The following is a 14950-nucleotide window of genomic DNA, read 5'->3' as shown; positions in this document are numbered from 1 at the left end:
CGCCGGGGCCGCCTCGCGCACTGCCTGCTGGGAGCTGTAGTCCCGGGAAGGCGGCCGTGCCCGCACCGTGCGGGGGCTCTCGTCCGCCGCCGCCACGGAGCGCCCCGGACCGGCAGCGCCAGTGCGGCCCCGGGGCTCCCCGGTACCGGCGGGACCCGCCGCCGCAGCCGCCACCGCGCTGCTCCCAGGCCTCGGCGCCTGCCCGCATTATTGCATGCGCCTTGCCAGGGTTACTGACATGAACCTCGGCGTGGGGTTGTGAAAACGTGTTTCAAATGCCACTGCCGACAGCCGCCGCTGCGCTGTCTCTGCAAACATTTCTCGGCTCCTTAACTGCGGAATGCGGTTCCAGGATGTTCCGAAGGACCGAGATCGGAGCCGTGCTCTGCCCGGGGTAAAAAGCAGCGGGCTGCTGGCGTGAAGCCGGCCGGCCACTCGCTGCCCGTGGGTACTCCCGACGCGGGTGGGGGGCACTCCCGCGGCAGGGAGCGGGGCCTGTTGGGCGTCCGGCGCCAGAGGACTCGGGGGCAGCTGGCGCGACAAGCTCAGGAGATCGCCCCGGCCCGGGCGACGAAACGCCGCGTGCAGTGCACGGCACCGGACACCGGGCGCCGCAAGCGGCGTGGCCCGAAGCGAGGGTGGCCCGGGAGTGGAGGTGTGGCCCGTATAGTTGTGGGCGGGAGAGGCCGCGGGGCGGGGCCGGCGCAGGGGGAGGCGGGGCCGGTGCAGGGGGAGGCGGAGCCAAAAGGGCGGGGCGCGGCGAGGACCGCGGGTTGCTGGGCGCCGGCAGTGCGTGTGAGCCGGGCGGTAGCGATGCTCAACTGCTGGGAAGCCGCGCTGGGCGCCGCCGTATCCGTCCCCGTCTTCCTTTTCGTGGCAGCGCCCTACATCAGGTGCGTCTTACCGAGCGCGGCCCCGGCCCTTCGCGTATGTTCGGCCCCGCGGAGCGGCGGCTGTTGGGGCGCGGAGTCAGTGCGTGTGTGTGTGTGTGTTTGTGTGTGTGTGTATGTGGCGGGAGCGCAAACAGCGGGAATCCCGTTCTACAGCCCGCGCTGGGGTCAGGAGTTATTCAGACCTCCCCAGCTGCAGCGCCCCGGTAACACTGACGCGCTGCCGGGGCTCGCTCAGCGCTGGCACCTCCCGCCGCCTCTGACCGCCCGAGGCGCTCCCCGGGCTGTCCCGGCACCGGCGCGCTCGCGGAGGAGCGGCAGGGGGCGGGCCCCGCGTTCTCCTCAGGGCGCCGCGGCGCAGCCCATTGGCCAAAAGGCGCCGGAGCGCGCGGCCGCAGCCAATGGGAGCCGTGGCTCCACTTGACGCACGGGTAGGACGGGGCCCGGGGGCGGGGCCGCGCTCCGGAAAGCGCGGGGGATTCGGGGGTGCGTTCGCGGCGTCCCGGTCACGACACGGTCTGACCAGCCGCTTCATGTGAGGACGCCCGTGACTCCCCGGGGCCCAGGGCGCAGCGGTGAGCCCGAGTGTTGATGCGAACCCCCAGGTTCTGGGTGCTCAGCCCCGGCCCGAGCCCCCTAAGGAGGCAGAGGTGACTGGTACCTCCCCTCTTGCAGGAGGTATGTCGCTGGAGGACGGTGTAAGTCAACAGCAAGGCTGGAGGGGAAGGTGGTGATAATCACAGGAGCCAACACAGGCATCGGGAAGGAGACTGCCAGAGACCTCGCGCAAAGAGGCAAGTACAGTCTTCGTCAGCAGCCGGGGTGGCTGTGCCTTCTGCCAGTAGTCCCTTTTCTGGACCTAAGGAAGGCGTGTTGTACGCTTACATTGAAGTAAACTGGATCCCAGAGTTACTGCAGATGAGCCCAAGTACTGTTCCTTCAGAGGCTGTAACCACTGAGGTGCAAGTTCCCAGTTCCTCAACTGTTTTCATTGCTTGGACTCCAAAAATGTGCCTTGGGGACATAAAATGCTTTGCACTGCAACTGATTCAAGAGGACTGGGGAAGTTCCTCTGTTCTACTTGTATGAAGCTAGGAAATGCCATAGGTCCACCACGGTGTGCTTTAGTTATTCATGTTTCAAGCTAATTTGATGTCAGTGTTATTTGGGTAACCGGTAAGAAGATTAAACTACCTGTTCACAATCCATTTAGAAATTACTCTGGCTGGAATCCATCACCTTTATGTGCTCCTGGTTGACATTCCCATTACAGAGGCAGATATAACCCTATCATACCAGTGTTGTTGTATGCACTCCTGACTTAGGAGAACCTGGACAGAGGCACTTAAGATGTGTGTTTGCCTGGTCTGAAAGCATCTTTCAGCTGGATTGTCGCTCACAATGGAGTGGGAAAGGCTTTGTCCTTCCAGCCACTCCCCTCACTCATGCTAGTTCCCTAAAGAAACAATATATTGTTTGTAATTGCTGTGCATGGCCAGCCTGCTTGTCGTAGCCTTGATCATCCAGTGTGCTCCAGTGATCTCAGTTTCTGTTCCTGTTGTTCCCCCCGCCCTCCTTGCAGGTGCAAGGGTAATTATTGCCTCCAGAGACATAGCAAAGGGAGAAGCTGCAGCGAGTGAAATCCGAGCTGAGACGGGGAACCAGCAAGTCATTGTGAAAAAACTGGACTTGGCTGATACGAAGTCCATCCGGGAGTTTGCTGAGAATTTTCTAGCAGGTACAGTCTCTAGATTCTCCTTTGTAGTGAGAATATTTTACCAAGGACTGCTGTCTGCTCTTCTAACCATTGCCAAATCCCTGCCCTGCTCATCTCCGTACCTGTTGGGTACTGTGGTTCTCAGCAGGGGCTGGTCAGAGGCCATGAGCTAGTTTGTGGTATCCATTTTATTAAGGTGATGTGGCTGCAAGTCAGATAGCAAGGGATGACTTGTGCCACCTTCTTGTCTGCATTTTCTGTTTCCTTGTTTTAAGGATGGCTGTTGTTTCTTGCAGAGGAGAAGGAACTCCATATTCTCATTAATAATGCTGGGGTAATGTTATGCCCTTACTCCAAGACTGCTGATGGCTTTGAGATGCATCTGGGAGTAAATCATCTTGGTAAGGCCAGTGGAATCATGTTTGCACTCAATATGGAATCATAGACTGGTACAATGGTTTGTGTTGGAATTGCCCTTAAAGATCATCTTCTTCTAACATCAATATCTGTTGCAAAATGCCAAAGGAAAATCCTTCTTTCAGATTTTCTCTTCCTCATTCTGCCTTTTTCGGGAAGGATGGAGGGCCTGAGTCAGAGTTCTGGAGATGCAATGCAGTGTACTTGCTTATTGTGGATCCAGCTTAAGTATCTGTATATATTATGTGGGACATTTTGAAATGTATGACAGCTCTAGCTTTTTGAAGATGAGGAGCAGAACTTGAAGGCCCCAAAAAAGTGTAGCTGTTAATTCAGGGGAAATTAACAAAAATTTTCTTTTTCCTGGACTTGAAATGAGGGCAGCAGTAAGATACCACATAAAAGCAAGCAGGGGAACCCTTCCTAGAAGGATGACCTTTCGTCTCCCCCCTAGGTCATTTTCTCTTGACTTTCCTCTTGCTGGAGCGTCTGAAGCAGTCTGCCCCAGCCCGCATCGTGAATGTGTCCTCACTGGCTCATCACGGAGGCCGAATCCGCTTCCATGACCTCCATGGCGAGAAGAGCTACAATTGTGGCCTCGCCTACTGTCACAGCAAGCTGGCGAACGTGCTCTTCACCCGGGAGCTGGCCAGGCGGCTGCAAGGCAAGTTCCAGAGGCAAGCGGAATGCTTATCTGCTTGGCTTTTTGAGCACCATGGATGGGAGAGTGGATTGAAGAAAGGGCTGCAAATTGTCTATGTAGAAATTGAACAGTTTGAGGCAAGTGTCACTGAGGACTCTTTGCAGGAAGAAGTTATCTGCAGTCTGTGGAACCAGGAGATGTACAACACTGGTTGTCTTTACAGCAGTAGGGTAGAGGAGTTTAATAGCTTGGCACAGCTGAATGTATCTCATTTTTCTTTGGTGCTTGTCAAAAACTAGCTGCATCCACACAGACAGTTGTGGTATGTGGGTGGAAGCTGAAAACAGAGCTACAGCTGCAGTCTCCAATAGACAAGCTAATGCACACTCAGCTGCCTTAAAGGTTGGTGGCCTGTAAAACAAGCATAAGACTAGACAGTACTTTGTAAGTCACAACATCTGTCACAGTCATGTCATTCTGTCCTTTTCATAAACTTAAGTAGTATATATTTACTAAAACAAGTGTTTTAGTAAATAAATACTAAGCAGTGTCTTTCCTAGGAAATTACTATTAGAGTAAGTCAAAAGAAGCAGGTGTTCTCAAAAGCCTGATGGAAACTGCTGCTGTTCAGTACTCAGGCCCTCTAGCACTTCGTTTTGCAGAAGGCACATAATGACTGCAGTGTTTGGAAGGGAGCAGGGGCATCCAGTGGCATCCAGTGCCACGGATGAGTGGTTTAAACTGCTTCAAGAATCACCATCAAAGGTGTTAGCAAAAGTGTTTTTAATGTGATGTCATAAAAGCATAACTTAACAAAGTTCGATGGCAAGGTTCACTCTATTACGTGGAAGACACATACAAAGGAAAGCTGATTTAGAATCGAGTTAGATTGATTCACACAGGACTGGAAACACTATGTGTAAGGAAGACCCTCCTGTTGAATCATGAGGCTCAGCATGGAGCTCCTTGCTTTTTAAACTCCTTAGGGAACCTAGGTGCAGCTAGGTCCAGTTTTAGTCTCAGACTTGGATGATTTATGTGCAATGGAATTATCTATACAAAATTTATAATAATCATTATTGAATAGCTATATGGACTAGTAATGTTTCCTGAGGATTAATTCAGCAGTCACTTACCAAGGATTTGTTGCAAGCAAAGGGTCTCTCTGCCTTGGTTAAGGAAGGCTCTCTTAGTCTCAGGTAAGAAATCTCAAGCCTTGAGAGGCATCCCTGCTCAAGGGGAGAGTTACCTGCTGTGCAGTCCAGTTGCAGTTTGAGCTGAGTTCCAGTTGGGCTTATCCAAAGGTCTGTTGGTAAAAGGTCTCTGCCTTGAGGAGTAACCTTGAGAGGTGAGCCAGCTCAAGGGAAGATTGTCACCATGCAGTCATATTGCCTAGCAGGGAGAGCTCAGAGAAGGCTCACTTAGGCTGTAATATTTATGGAATGGAGTGGTTAGCTTGTAGTCAAATTGCACGCAATGGGAAAGGTACACATGAGACTCATTGCCTCCACAACCTTACTTGTTCCTGGATAAAAGAGTATTGGAAAAGCCATGTGCTACTTGTGTTCACTGCCTGATGGGTGTTTCAAGTTCATGTGCACTGATACTCACTGGCCTCTGTGGGTTTCCTAGAGGAGTTTTGGCCCAGTTATGGCTCAGACCTTTACCTTCTTTGGAGCCTGTACCAAACTACTGCTGATTTGGCTAAGAGGTCATGTGTATCCATCACATCCAGCATGCAGTAACTACAGAGGACTTCACTTGCTCTCTGTATCCAAGTCTGGACTCCTCCTTTAAGTTATAGAATATCTACAGGTAGAATTGAGGAGTATATTACCCTTTTTTAAAAGACACTTTGATTCATGCAGATTTGTCCTGGATTACTTTATTTTGCCATAGGCACTAAAGTGACAGCAAATGCTCTCCATCCTGGTTCTGTCTATTCTGAACTGGTCCGGCACTCATTTGTAATGACTTGGCTGTGGAAGATATTCTGCTTCTTCTTGAAGACACCTTGTGAAGGAGCTCAGACCAGTATCTACTGTGCAGTAGCCGAGGAGCTGGACTCTGTGACAGGACAGTATTTCAGGTGGGTGCAAGCTGATGAAGTGATATGCTGTGGAAGGCAACCTTGTTGGCTGGGGAATATGGGACTTACTGCCATTCTTCATTAAGAAGGGACCAGGTAAGAGGCTGTCTGGTAAGACTGAGGGTGACAAATACTAGAGACCCTTCCACGTCTGTTGCAGTCGTGTTAGGAGAAACACTTGACCTGTGCAACACTTCAAACAATAGCAGGTCCTTTAGTTCTAGAAATATTAGGGTACTCAAAGTGCAGGAATGGCTGTCACATGCTTAGAGCTCTAATGCTGACCTGCCTAACACTTGGGAAAATCACTTTTCAGTAGAACTGTTCAGTTAATAAGATCACTTGAGTCAATCCTGGGAAGACAACTTCAGTTCTCGTTGTAGTTTTACCCCACTGGAGCAGAAGGGGCCTGTGCTCTCAGGGAGCTGGGAGAGCTGATGGAGCTGCAGAGACAGGAGGTGAGATTTTCAGGTCTGGCATGTGACCAAATAACTATCCTCCAGTATGATAGACCCACCAGCTGGGAGGGACTCTTGTCGGGATGCTTGTCATGCTGTCGTGGAAATGGTCTTGTGTAGCTCCCATTATAAAACCTTGATAATTTCTTGACTTTTTTGACTTACTCCATGGACCCTACGTAGTCCTGCCTTTTCCCATCACCAAAACCACAGCCCAGAGCAGTTCCAAGTCATCATCATTCTAGATTTGAAGACTGCCATTTGAACAGATTCACGCAGATATGTCTGTCAGCTTCCCATTGCGTGTAGAGCATTTTAACAATACCCTTTTTTTGGGAATGAATATGAAAATTTGTCTTTTTTTTTCCCCTCGCATGGATGCTGTTGGAGTCTTTGTGTCTTTGCAGAGCTTTCTGCTTGTGATTTGTGACCAGATTAGTCTCTGTAATGACATTGCCTGATCTTCATTTGGGAGTTTGCACCATCTTAATCAGACTTGAATATATAAATAGACATCTAAGTCTTCCTTGGATGACTGTCTGTCTCGGGATAAAAATGTAGTATTAATGTGCTGGAGTACAGAAAACTGGTGGAATTTAAACTCGTTTTAAAAAAGGGACTTTTGGACATGGTGGGAAACAAGAAGCTTCAACATTAATTCACAATTTACATTGGACTAGCCTAGAATCCTCACTTTCCAGGCCACAGACTATAAAGCCCAAGTGTAGACATTAAGAAAAGAATTTTTATGCCGCAGTGAGACAAGTGGGAGTCTATCAGTCATTTTAGGAATATCAAAGACTCCATCTAAAAACACTGAGCTGAATGGAAGCCTTACAAGATGCCATTTCCTCTGTGCTCTTAAACTCCCACGTTACTGCAGCATCTAGCATTACAGTTGAGAACACGGGACCTCTTTTCCAGGCAGAGTTCTTTCTGATTGCAGGAGCTGAGAAGAAAGGAGCCGCAGTTCAGAGGATAATGGAAAAGGGCGTAACTATACATGATTATTACAGTGTTATTCTTGGGCATAGAGTAGGATAAGTAGTTTAGAATGAAGGGCTGTTTGAGTGACTTTCTTGTAGTTTGTTAGAAAATGTGCCTCTGAAGAAGCTTGGTTAGAATTTATATCCCTTTTTAGTGGTATTAATGAGAGGTTTCTTTAGGAGTTGAGACAGCTGATAGAGCTAGACTTGCTTGCCAGTTCTTGGTGCCATTGGGAGAGATTCTTCCCCAGCTAGTTGGAAAGAAGTCTTTCTTATGGTGGCTTAGCACCAACCCTTGCTCATTTGCTGGATAGCCTCCCACCATTCTTCAACTGGTCTTGAATTAAGCTGATAGAGGGCAACTCCCTGATCTTAACACAGACATTTCAGTGTGCTAATGTAGATGGAGATCTTTGAATTGAAAGAATAAAAAGAATGTTTCTCTTACAGTGATTGCCAGCCAGCATACGTATCTCCACGTGGTCGGGATGATGAGACGGCAAAGAAGCTCTGGAGCGTGAGCTGTGAGCTCCTTGGCATCCAGTGGGACTGAGCAGCACCAAGAGTGTACCTGGCTGGGCTTCTCTGGGGAACAGCACTGCTGAGGGAGCTCAAGAGTAGAATGCTGATACTTCAGCTGCCCTAAGGATGGCTCTGTGGGCACAACCTAATTTGAATTTCTGGAATATTACACTTAAGGATTGAGATTTGTAAGCAATCAGTTCCTCTTCCTAGCTGGAGAATTAGAGCACTGATGCAGGGAGCAACCTGCTTGGTATCTCACACAGCAGCTCAAGGCTATGGTTCTCTGGCTTTAGAATAGAAAAGGAGGTTGCAGTCTTAGGTTTAGATTATGAAGTAACAAGGAATTACTTTAAATAAAGTTTGGTTGGTTTCTTTCCTAACAGCAATAGTAAAAAGGTGGGACTCTAAAATTACAATCTATGAGGTTACTGTCAGTTCCTGCCCTTTGAACTGGCAGAGTGAAAATACTTTAGGATATTAGATTTTCTGGCAAGTAATGCAATACAAATGCTCTCAAGCACACAGAAACAGGTCCTGGCCTTTTTGTGCCAAGCATTAGGTGAAGTTTTTACGTGGAATCACTTTCTCTGCATGCTCTGTAAGAAGCTGGACCCTAGCCACTGAGGTATCTTGGACCTAAATGCCCACTGCTTGCAGTAAGTTAACTGAGGGTTGGCAAATCTTCTGAGAACCCAGGTTTTTGGTGCAGGTGACTAGGAGGTTAAAAGCTGCAGGAGTGCTGCAATTGTGCACAGGCAAGTTATTAAAAAAATCAACATATCTCCTGTGAAGCATTGAACAAAGATGGTGTAAAAGTTGTCACAGTAAACCCCCCAGCTGCACTTTAAATGACTTTAGAACCTAGAAAATAGAGCAGAATGAGTAAAGAACATCTCAGCCATGTTAAAAAATATTAAACAACTTCAGCTGAGACTTTAGCTTTAAATGACCCCAAACTCCCTAGAGCTAAATAGCTGAAACAGGAGGCAGGACTATATGGTCAAGCTGGCTTCAGGACAGGAAGGTGAGAGGCTTGCACAGAAATCCTTGGATTTGTCTGCCCAGCAGTTACAGGTTACCAAGGCTGCCAGCCTGCCCGTGCAGGACCACACAACTTGCACTTCCACAAAGCAGCTAGCTCAGGCCACGTAGCAATGGGACTGCTCCCTTGGAACTCCAGTGCTACTTGAGTGCAAATTGCTAGAGTGTGATTCCCTAATCAGAGATTATTTCTGAAAGAGCTAAGCAGTCAGAAACCAAGTGCCACAGGTCATAGGATTATCTTCTGCTTATGAAAAAAAGCCTGGAAGTTTATGGACTTGAATATGAGCCTGCCACTGTGACCAACTGCCAGTTTTGGAAAACAAATGCTAATTTTAATTCTTCCTGTCTGGATGCTGTCTATACAGATCAGTCCTGTGCTACCTCTGAGCAATACTAAATAAAGCCATTTTCCTTTTACAACAGAAGACTGTATCTTCTTTCAGAAATGTTGAATCAGTTTACTTAGTGTTGCTGTTATCTGCACCAGCCTCACTAATGTAGAGAACTCCATCTGGGTAACATTCTAAAAAGTCCCTTTGTGTTTCTCCTTGTCACGCTACCTTTTTTTTTTTCCCCTCCCTCTTCATGCTTCCCAATTATGAAGCTAAATCCACAACTATAATGTAGCAGTTGAATGGTACCTAGCACTGGAGGCTTGTCTTGCTTTCTCTGTCATTCTCTGATCTTCCAAGTGGCTTCAGGAGGAAGAGAAACCATTTTTTAAGAAAGCAGAAAAGTCTCTCTGGTGTGAAATATTTTTGCCCTTGCAGGTCGATGCTCTTCTCAAAGAAGTCTGATTTTAGATTTAACATAAGACATATTAAATAAACATTTCCACAGACATACACCGATTCTCTTTGACCTTGAGCAAGTAATTTATACCTCTCAGCTGATCTGTAAAAAATGAGGAAACTAAAGCTCATTTAGCTGTCTCAAAGGGAGGCTTGTAAGGGAGAGTTAGATTAACTTGCAAAGCTCCCTAGAGAGGATTACTGAGTACACGCATGAGGCTGAACTACCTAGGCTACCTAGCTGCTGGGGGGACTTCTAAAGATGAGATGTTCTAGTTGATCTAAATATTGAGGACACTCAGTAACAGAAATATTTTGCATGATAGAAAAATCATCCCCCTTCTAATTACTCTGCTAAGCATAGCCAAAAGCAAAATTAAGATCTAGAAAGAGACCCCTAGCTCTGCTGATATAAAAACTAAACAGAAAATACACGAACAGTCATAATATTTATTTTTTTAATTGTAAACAAACCTTGGTCAGTAACAGAAAAATTCTTTTAAACTGGCAGTATTCAATCCCTTTTTGCTGCTCAAAAATTCAAAGCCCCTTGATAATTGCACTATTTATGACACAAGGTAATTAATCAGGGTCAAAATTCCAGTTCTGCTGGTACAAGAAAGATTCCAGGTTAAGAGCATCAAATTACAACAAACACTATATAAAGTGCATCAGGTACAGTGCAAAGAGGTCAGGAAGAAAGGCAGGTATGGAACTGATAGGTCTGCATGGCAAACTCCACTCTCAGTGCTCTCCGTAGCTGAAAGAACTCGAGCAGAACAGGAGGTGTTACAGCAATGCAGATCTGGATACCCACAAACAGTAAAATCTTCTCCCCATAATCAGAGATTTAGAAATGACTGAAGCTATAGGTAGTGTCACATTTTAGGATTAGCCTGATGGCTGTAAGCTGATGGAAAGCTAGGTCAGTCTGGCCAAGGAAACAAAAGCTTTCGTTAAAGTACTGCTCACTAATGAGATAATGCAAATCTGTGGTCAGGGGATTCTGAAAGCTACATGTGGTCATTTCTAATTGCTCTAGTGAGCAGAGCAGAGCACAGCACCTCTGAAGAGAGGTGTTTGTGTCAGCTCTTGAAAACCTGAAGAAGATGGACCAAATCCTTTCTGACACCATGGAAGTCTGTTCTTTCATTATAGTGAGCTTGGGGATAGTGCAAAACTCTTACTTGACAGTCTCAATTACTTTATGTACTAAAACTATTTACAATTACATTACACTTCAGAAAACCTGTTGTTTTTTTGATGTAAACAACTTTTTAATGAGAAAGTGAATTAGTTTTCCTACTTCTTGTGCTGAAGTACATGTAAACCGCAAACACAAACTCCTGTGGAATGCCATGTTTTGTTATTTTTTGAAGGTCCTACTACTGTCTACTACATTTCTGCCCATTTCTCATGTCCCAATAGTAGTTGCAGAGAAGCAGCTACTTTTTTCAGCATCCCTGAACACAGACATTACACAAAGATTGCTGCTTCTTTTCATAAAACTGATTAACCTAGCACTTCCAGAGCAAAACCCATCAATACAGGGTATGTCCAGTTTGGTGTTCTATTGTACTTGACAGGGACAGGTTATCCTGGTAATAAATAAATACATCCCTGTGTGACAGGGATACACAGCACCTGTTCAATTTCGCTACAGCTTGCTCTGTCTTTGCTATACCTGATGAAAAACTGTGGAAGTTTACTGTCAATTATTCAGTCATAAAGCTACATTGCAACAATTTATTGGGTATTACCATAGTAAAGAAAGAGGCACGTGATTTTTCAACTATTTTGAAGGCTTATTTTCCCTTTGCACTCCCCTTACAGGATATGCCCTTTATAACTTCTTTCATCTAGTTGGCACTAGCCCAAGTGCCACATCTATGGCACACATCACACAGTGTGACTGGTAAACCTGCCATGAAGAATCAGTTCCTACCTTTTCAAACAAACTAAAAAAGCTGGGTACACGTACTAGTGGTGAGGTGGGGGATAAAAAAGAAGTAGCAATGGTTTGTATAGAGGCTTAAAAAAAATCTGTTTTAGTCTTTGCAACAGAAGAACACTCCAATCTTGAAAATTTTACAGGAAACATCACAAAAATTTTATACTCTAGGCTACATCGAGTTGATAAAAATTTTCTGTCCTCTCTATATATGTTTTCTGGATTAAAAATAAAATACATATTATTAAGTTCAGTGCTTTTCAAAAAATATCAACCCCCCAAAAATTAAAAACCAACAAAACCCAAAAACTAAAGTCAGAAACAGAAGTGCGCTCTTCCATACATCTAAATTCTTGCTTGTTCAGTTTGAAACTGTCCCCTCCCCCCATCAAAAAGAGAGCCAAAAAACACCCTGAGGTAGTGACTGTCAAAATACAGGACTGGCACTTGTAATTTAGTTCCCTTCCTTTCACCAGAGGCACATTAGCAGCATCCATTTGCCACCAAAATCAGTCAACAGAGTTCCATTTTATGAAGAGAGTGCTAAATGAAGAGAGTGCCTTTGAGCGGTCGTGAGGCCTTCTCCTTCGGTATGCTGGCCAATGTCAATTCCATATTACTTCCTAGTGCCCTGGGGAAGCCGATTTCTCACCTTGGGCTGGTGCACTGAGAGCCACTGGGCACAGATGGCCTTGACGACGTCATCGCCGCTGCTCTCGGCCAGCTGCCGCACGTGCTGGACCAGCTGCACGGCCCGGGCCTTCTCCTGCCGCACCGACACCAGGTACGCAGAACGCAGCTTGTTGCACATCATGTATGCCTGGATCTGAAGCATGAGAGGCAGTCAGAACTTGGTCAGAAAGCTGTAGCAAACCTAAGCAAGCTTAAGCAAGGACTCACACGGGAAATACCCAGTTCAGAAGCGTGTCATACGAGGCAGTAGCACCATACTACCAAACAGAACGTAGCATGAAGCAGATCCCAGTGAAAAAGGTAGATAAAACAGGTGTATTTTATTAAGTTTGTGTCTTGTAGAAACTCCTTTACTGTATGACCATGAAATTAGTATCAGGAGTCCTATCTTGTGCATTAATTACCATATCCTTATAGCAAAGAGTCTGAATCTGTCATTTTCTTCCACTGCTGGTTCTAGAACAATTCCCATCTTTCAGTGACAGATCTTACAGAAAAGCAGAATTAAAAGCCCATTTTCCAATCTACCTACAACAGTGAGTTTGTTATTTGGAGCAAACAAAGGACCGACACAAATCTTTAGATTTTACTCCCAGCTATGCCACTCAGGATCTACGACAATCTCCAAATGCTGAGTCACAGCCACATCTATAAACAGGCATCTACAGTTCATATATTTATGTGTAACTCTCCAGTGGCTTGGCTGGCTGGTATGAAAGCCAACAAAGAAATAAAGTAGTTTAGGCTTCATTTCCTCTAAGAGAAAAAGTCTATCAGAAGTGGAGAAGTTTTATCATTTAACTCTCAATCAGCACCGAAATAACATAATCCTGAAACAATAAGCTGAAGTGGTCTTCATTACCTGTCTGCCATTACTAGAAACTTAATGTAAACCTATGCAAAAAGTTGAAAAACAAAACCAACAGACCCACCAGTGTGCCTCACTGAAATACCTTTCCTCCCATTCTAACAAATGCCCAGCCCTCACTCTGAGGACTCTCAAGGAACTAATAGGGATAGTCCCAACTGGTACTTGCATGTCACAGCTTTACAGTCACAAACACCATGGCCTTGAAGGATTCACTGTGATTTCTACAATCTAGGAAGTAGCCTTCAAAAACCTTATTTGCATGAGGATGAGAGAAAAGACAGTGGAAAAGAGCCTGCAAGCTGCAGGCCAAAACTGGGCTGTTTAGCTCTTACTACTGTGCTTTTACTTACCTTGTTTTCATCACTGTCCATATCCTGAATCAGATTATCGAGATCCTGTGTCCAAAGAAGGGAAAAAGTGTTCACATTTAAAGTGATAATAGTCTGCAAAACTTTACCCCATCAGGCATCAAACCCCTGTGGACGGGCAGGGCTGCTGAGATCACAGCAGGTGCTTAGACTGTCCCAACTGCAAGGCTTGCCGATGTAGAAAATACAAGAAAATACAAATTCTAATTCTTCCCTTTACCCACAGCTTTTCCTGCCTGCCACATCTGTGGGGGGTCCCTAGAGAATGCTATGAGCCTGGGAGTCTCTCATGGACATGGCTCATGTTGCATGAAATGAATTTGTAGGTTCCCAGCACCCCAGCAGGAGTTGCCCCATGGCCCACCCTGACCCAAGGAGTGGACTGCATCCCCTAACCTAATTAACAGAACTAGTAGAGTGCATCTCCTTCCTTCACTGGGATGGAAGAAACACTGTGGCAGGCAAAGGGAATCACAAATTGGTTCCTGTGGAGGCAGGAGGTTTCTGCCTCCACACATCCTCTGTGTTAGCCAGCAAAGCCTCACTGAAGGGAACGCCTCCTGCTGCATTTGGCAGGATCTTGTGAAGCACATGCTCTCTCCCCACCATGGGTATCCATTTGGGAAGTGCAGGGTAGGAGTGTGCTAGCTACTTATTGTTTCCCCTCAGAGTACCTTGTACAAGGAAAACCACGCACTCCTACCTTTAAACTATGCCCGTACTAGGAGCCAGATCATCTATAGGACTCACTAAAAGAGCAGTACAGACACCAGACTTCCCTGTAGCCTGTATTGTATATACCCTTTTTACTTCAAAAGGAACACAGTGCAGGATAGAATTACCTCAGCAGGAATGTTTTTGAACTCATTTAGACAGTTTAGGATAATGTTATCCCCGTCATTTTTTGCTGCCACTCCAGACTCATTGACACACTTCAGGAGCTGCCGGATCTCGCTGTACTTCTGCTGCTTCACCAGCTGCTTGGCCACTTTGCTGTACACTTCTGTAGCCTCCAGCTGGAAGTCCTAGAGGTAGTTGGAACATCAGAGCAACATGTTGAATGTTCTCAACAAATTTTCTCAACAACTGAGACAATCTCTCCTAAGGACAAAATACCACACCATGCTCCCAAAAAGTCAAAGCTGTTTTGGGGGCCTCTGGTTTTCCACTCACCACTGCCCAGGGTTGACCTAAAGGTCTTCTATAACCAGACTGGTAAAAGTAAAGCTTGCTTAAGAAAAAGAATGCTGTTACCACCTTATTTTCAGGAGTGGCAAAAAAATTCAGTTTTATTTCTTCTGGCAAAAGATCCTTCCTAGATCCCCATCCACCTCTCCCTCACTCAGCATGTTCCCACCGTATTTCTCCAGCTACCCCACCAGCAGTTACCCTTTGGATACCCTAAACAGGAGGCAGTTGACCATTGTACACCTCCCACACGAGGGAAGAGATGATAAAAGCTGTGAACTGATCCTGCCATGAATAAGTGAAGAAAAAAAGGATGGAA

The 14950-nt window shown here is 46.3% G+C and overlaps 2 protein-coding genes across 9 annotated transcripts in view; one reads left to right on the top strand and one right to left on the bottom strand.

Moving 5' to 3' along the window:
* Positions 1 to 747: 747 nt before the first annotated feature.
* LOC116445026 (retinol dehydrogenase 12-like) lies at positions 748 to 9194 on the top strand. 2 transcript variants are annotated; one of them, XM_032111041.1, is made up of 8 exons: positions 748 to 893; positions 1566 to 1684; positions 2473 to 2628; positions 2904 to 3008; positions 3479 to 3688; positions 5567 to 5756; positions 6140 to 6214; positions 7651 to 7740. In XM_032111041.1, the coding sequence occupies exons 1-7, from the start codon at positions 814 to 816 to the stop codon at positions 6192 to 6194; spliced, it is 915 nt and encodes a 304-aa protein (XP_031966932.1). In that variant the 5' UTR covers positions 748 to 813; the 3' UTR covers positions 6195 to 6214; positions 7651 to 7740. The 2 variants fall into 2 exon arrangements, with proteins under 2 accessions (XP_031966932.1, XP_031966931.1); XM_032111040.1 differs by lacking the exon at positions 6140 to 6214 and having other exon boundaries at positions 750 to 893; positions 7651 to 9194.
* Positions 9195 to 10000: 806 nt separating this feature from the next.
* ZFYVE26 (zinc finger FYVE-type containing 26) overlaps positions 10001 to 14950 on the bottom strand; it is a 49313-nt gene continuing 44363 nt past the window's right edge. For all 7 annotated transcript variants that reach the window (XM_032111511.1, XM_032111518.1, XM_032111512.1 and 4 more), the window contains 3 exons: positions 14286 to 14468; positions 13426 to 13470; positions 10001 to 12337 (listed from right to left, as the gene is read on the bottom strand). In XM_032111511.1, coding sequence (XP_031967402.1) covers positions 12128 to 12337; positions 13426 to 13470; positions 14286 to 14468 — 438 coding nt within the window. In that variant the 3' untranslated portion in view covers positions 10001 to 12127. The remainder of the gene's footprint in view (positions 12338 to 13425; positions 13471 to 14285; positions 14469 to 14950) is intronic.

This window comes from Corvus moneduloides, chromosome 6, assembly GCF_009650955.1.
Source record: "Corvus moneduloides isolate bCorMon1 chromosome 6, bCorMon1.pri, whole genome shotgun sequence".
NCBI lineage: Eukaryota > Metazoa > Chordata > Aves > Passeriformes > Corvidae > Corvus > Corvus moneduloides.
Note: the sequence above shows the minus strand (reverse complement) of the source record. Positions and strands in the feature narration are given on the sequence as shown.

What these genes read in the sequence shown, in the direction of transcription:
- LOC116445026 (XM_032111040.1), top strand. Translation starts at nt 814, where the DNA reads ATGCTCAACTGCTGGGAAGCCGCGCTGGGCGCCGCCGTATCCGTCCCC. An exon ending in GTGGCAGCGCCCTACATCAG is followed by an intron (nt 894 to 1,565) that starts GTGCGTCTTACC and finishes CCCCTCTTGCAG; the next exon opens with GAGGTATGTCGCTGGAGGAC. An exon ending in TGCTGAGAATTTTCTAGCAG is followed by an intron (nt 2,629 to 2,903) that starts GTACAGTCTCTA and finishes TGTTTCTTGCAG; the next exon opens with AGGAGAAGGAACTCCATATT.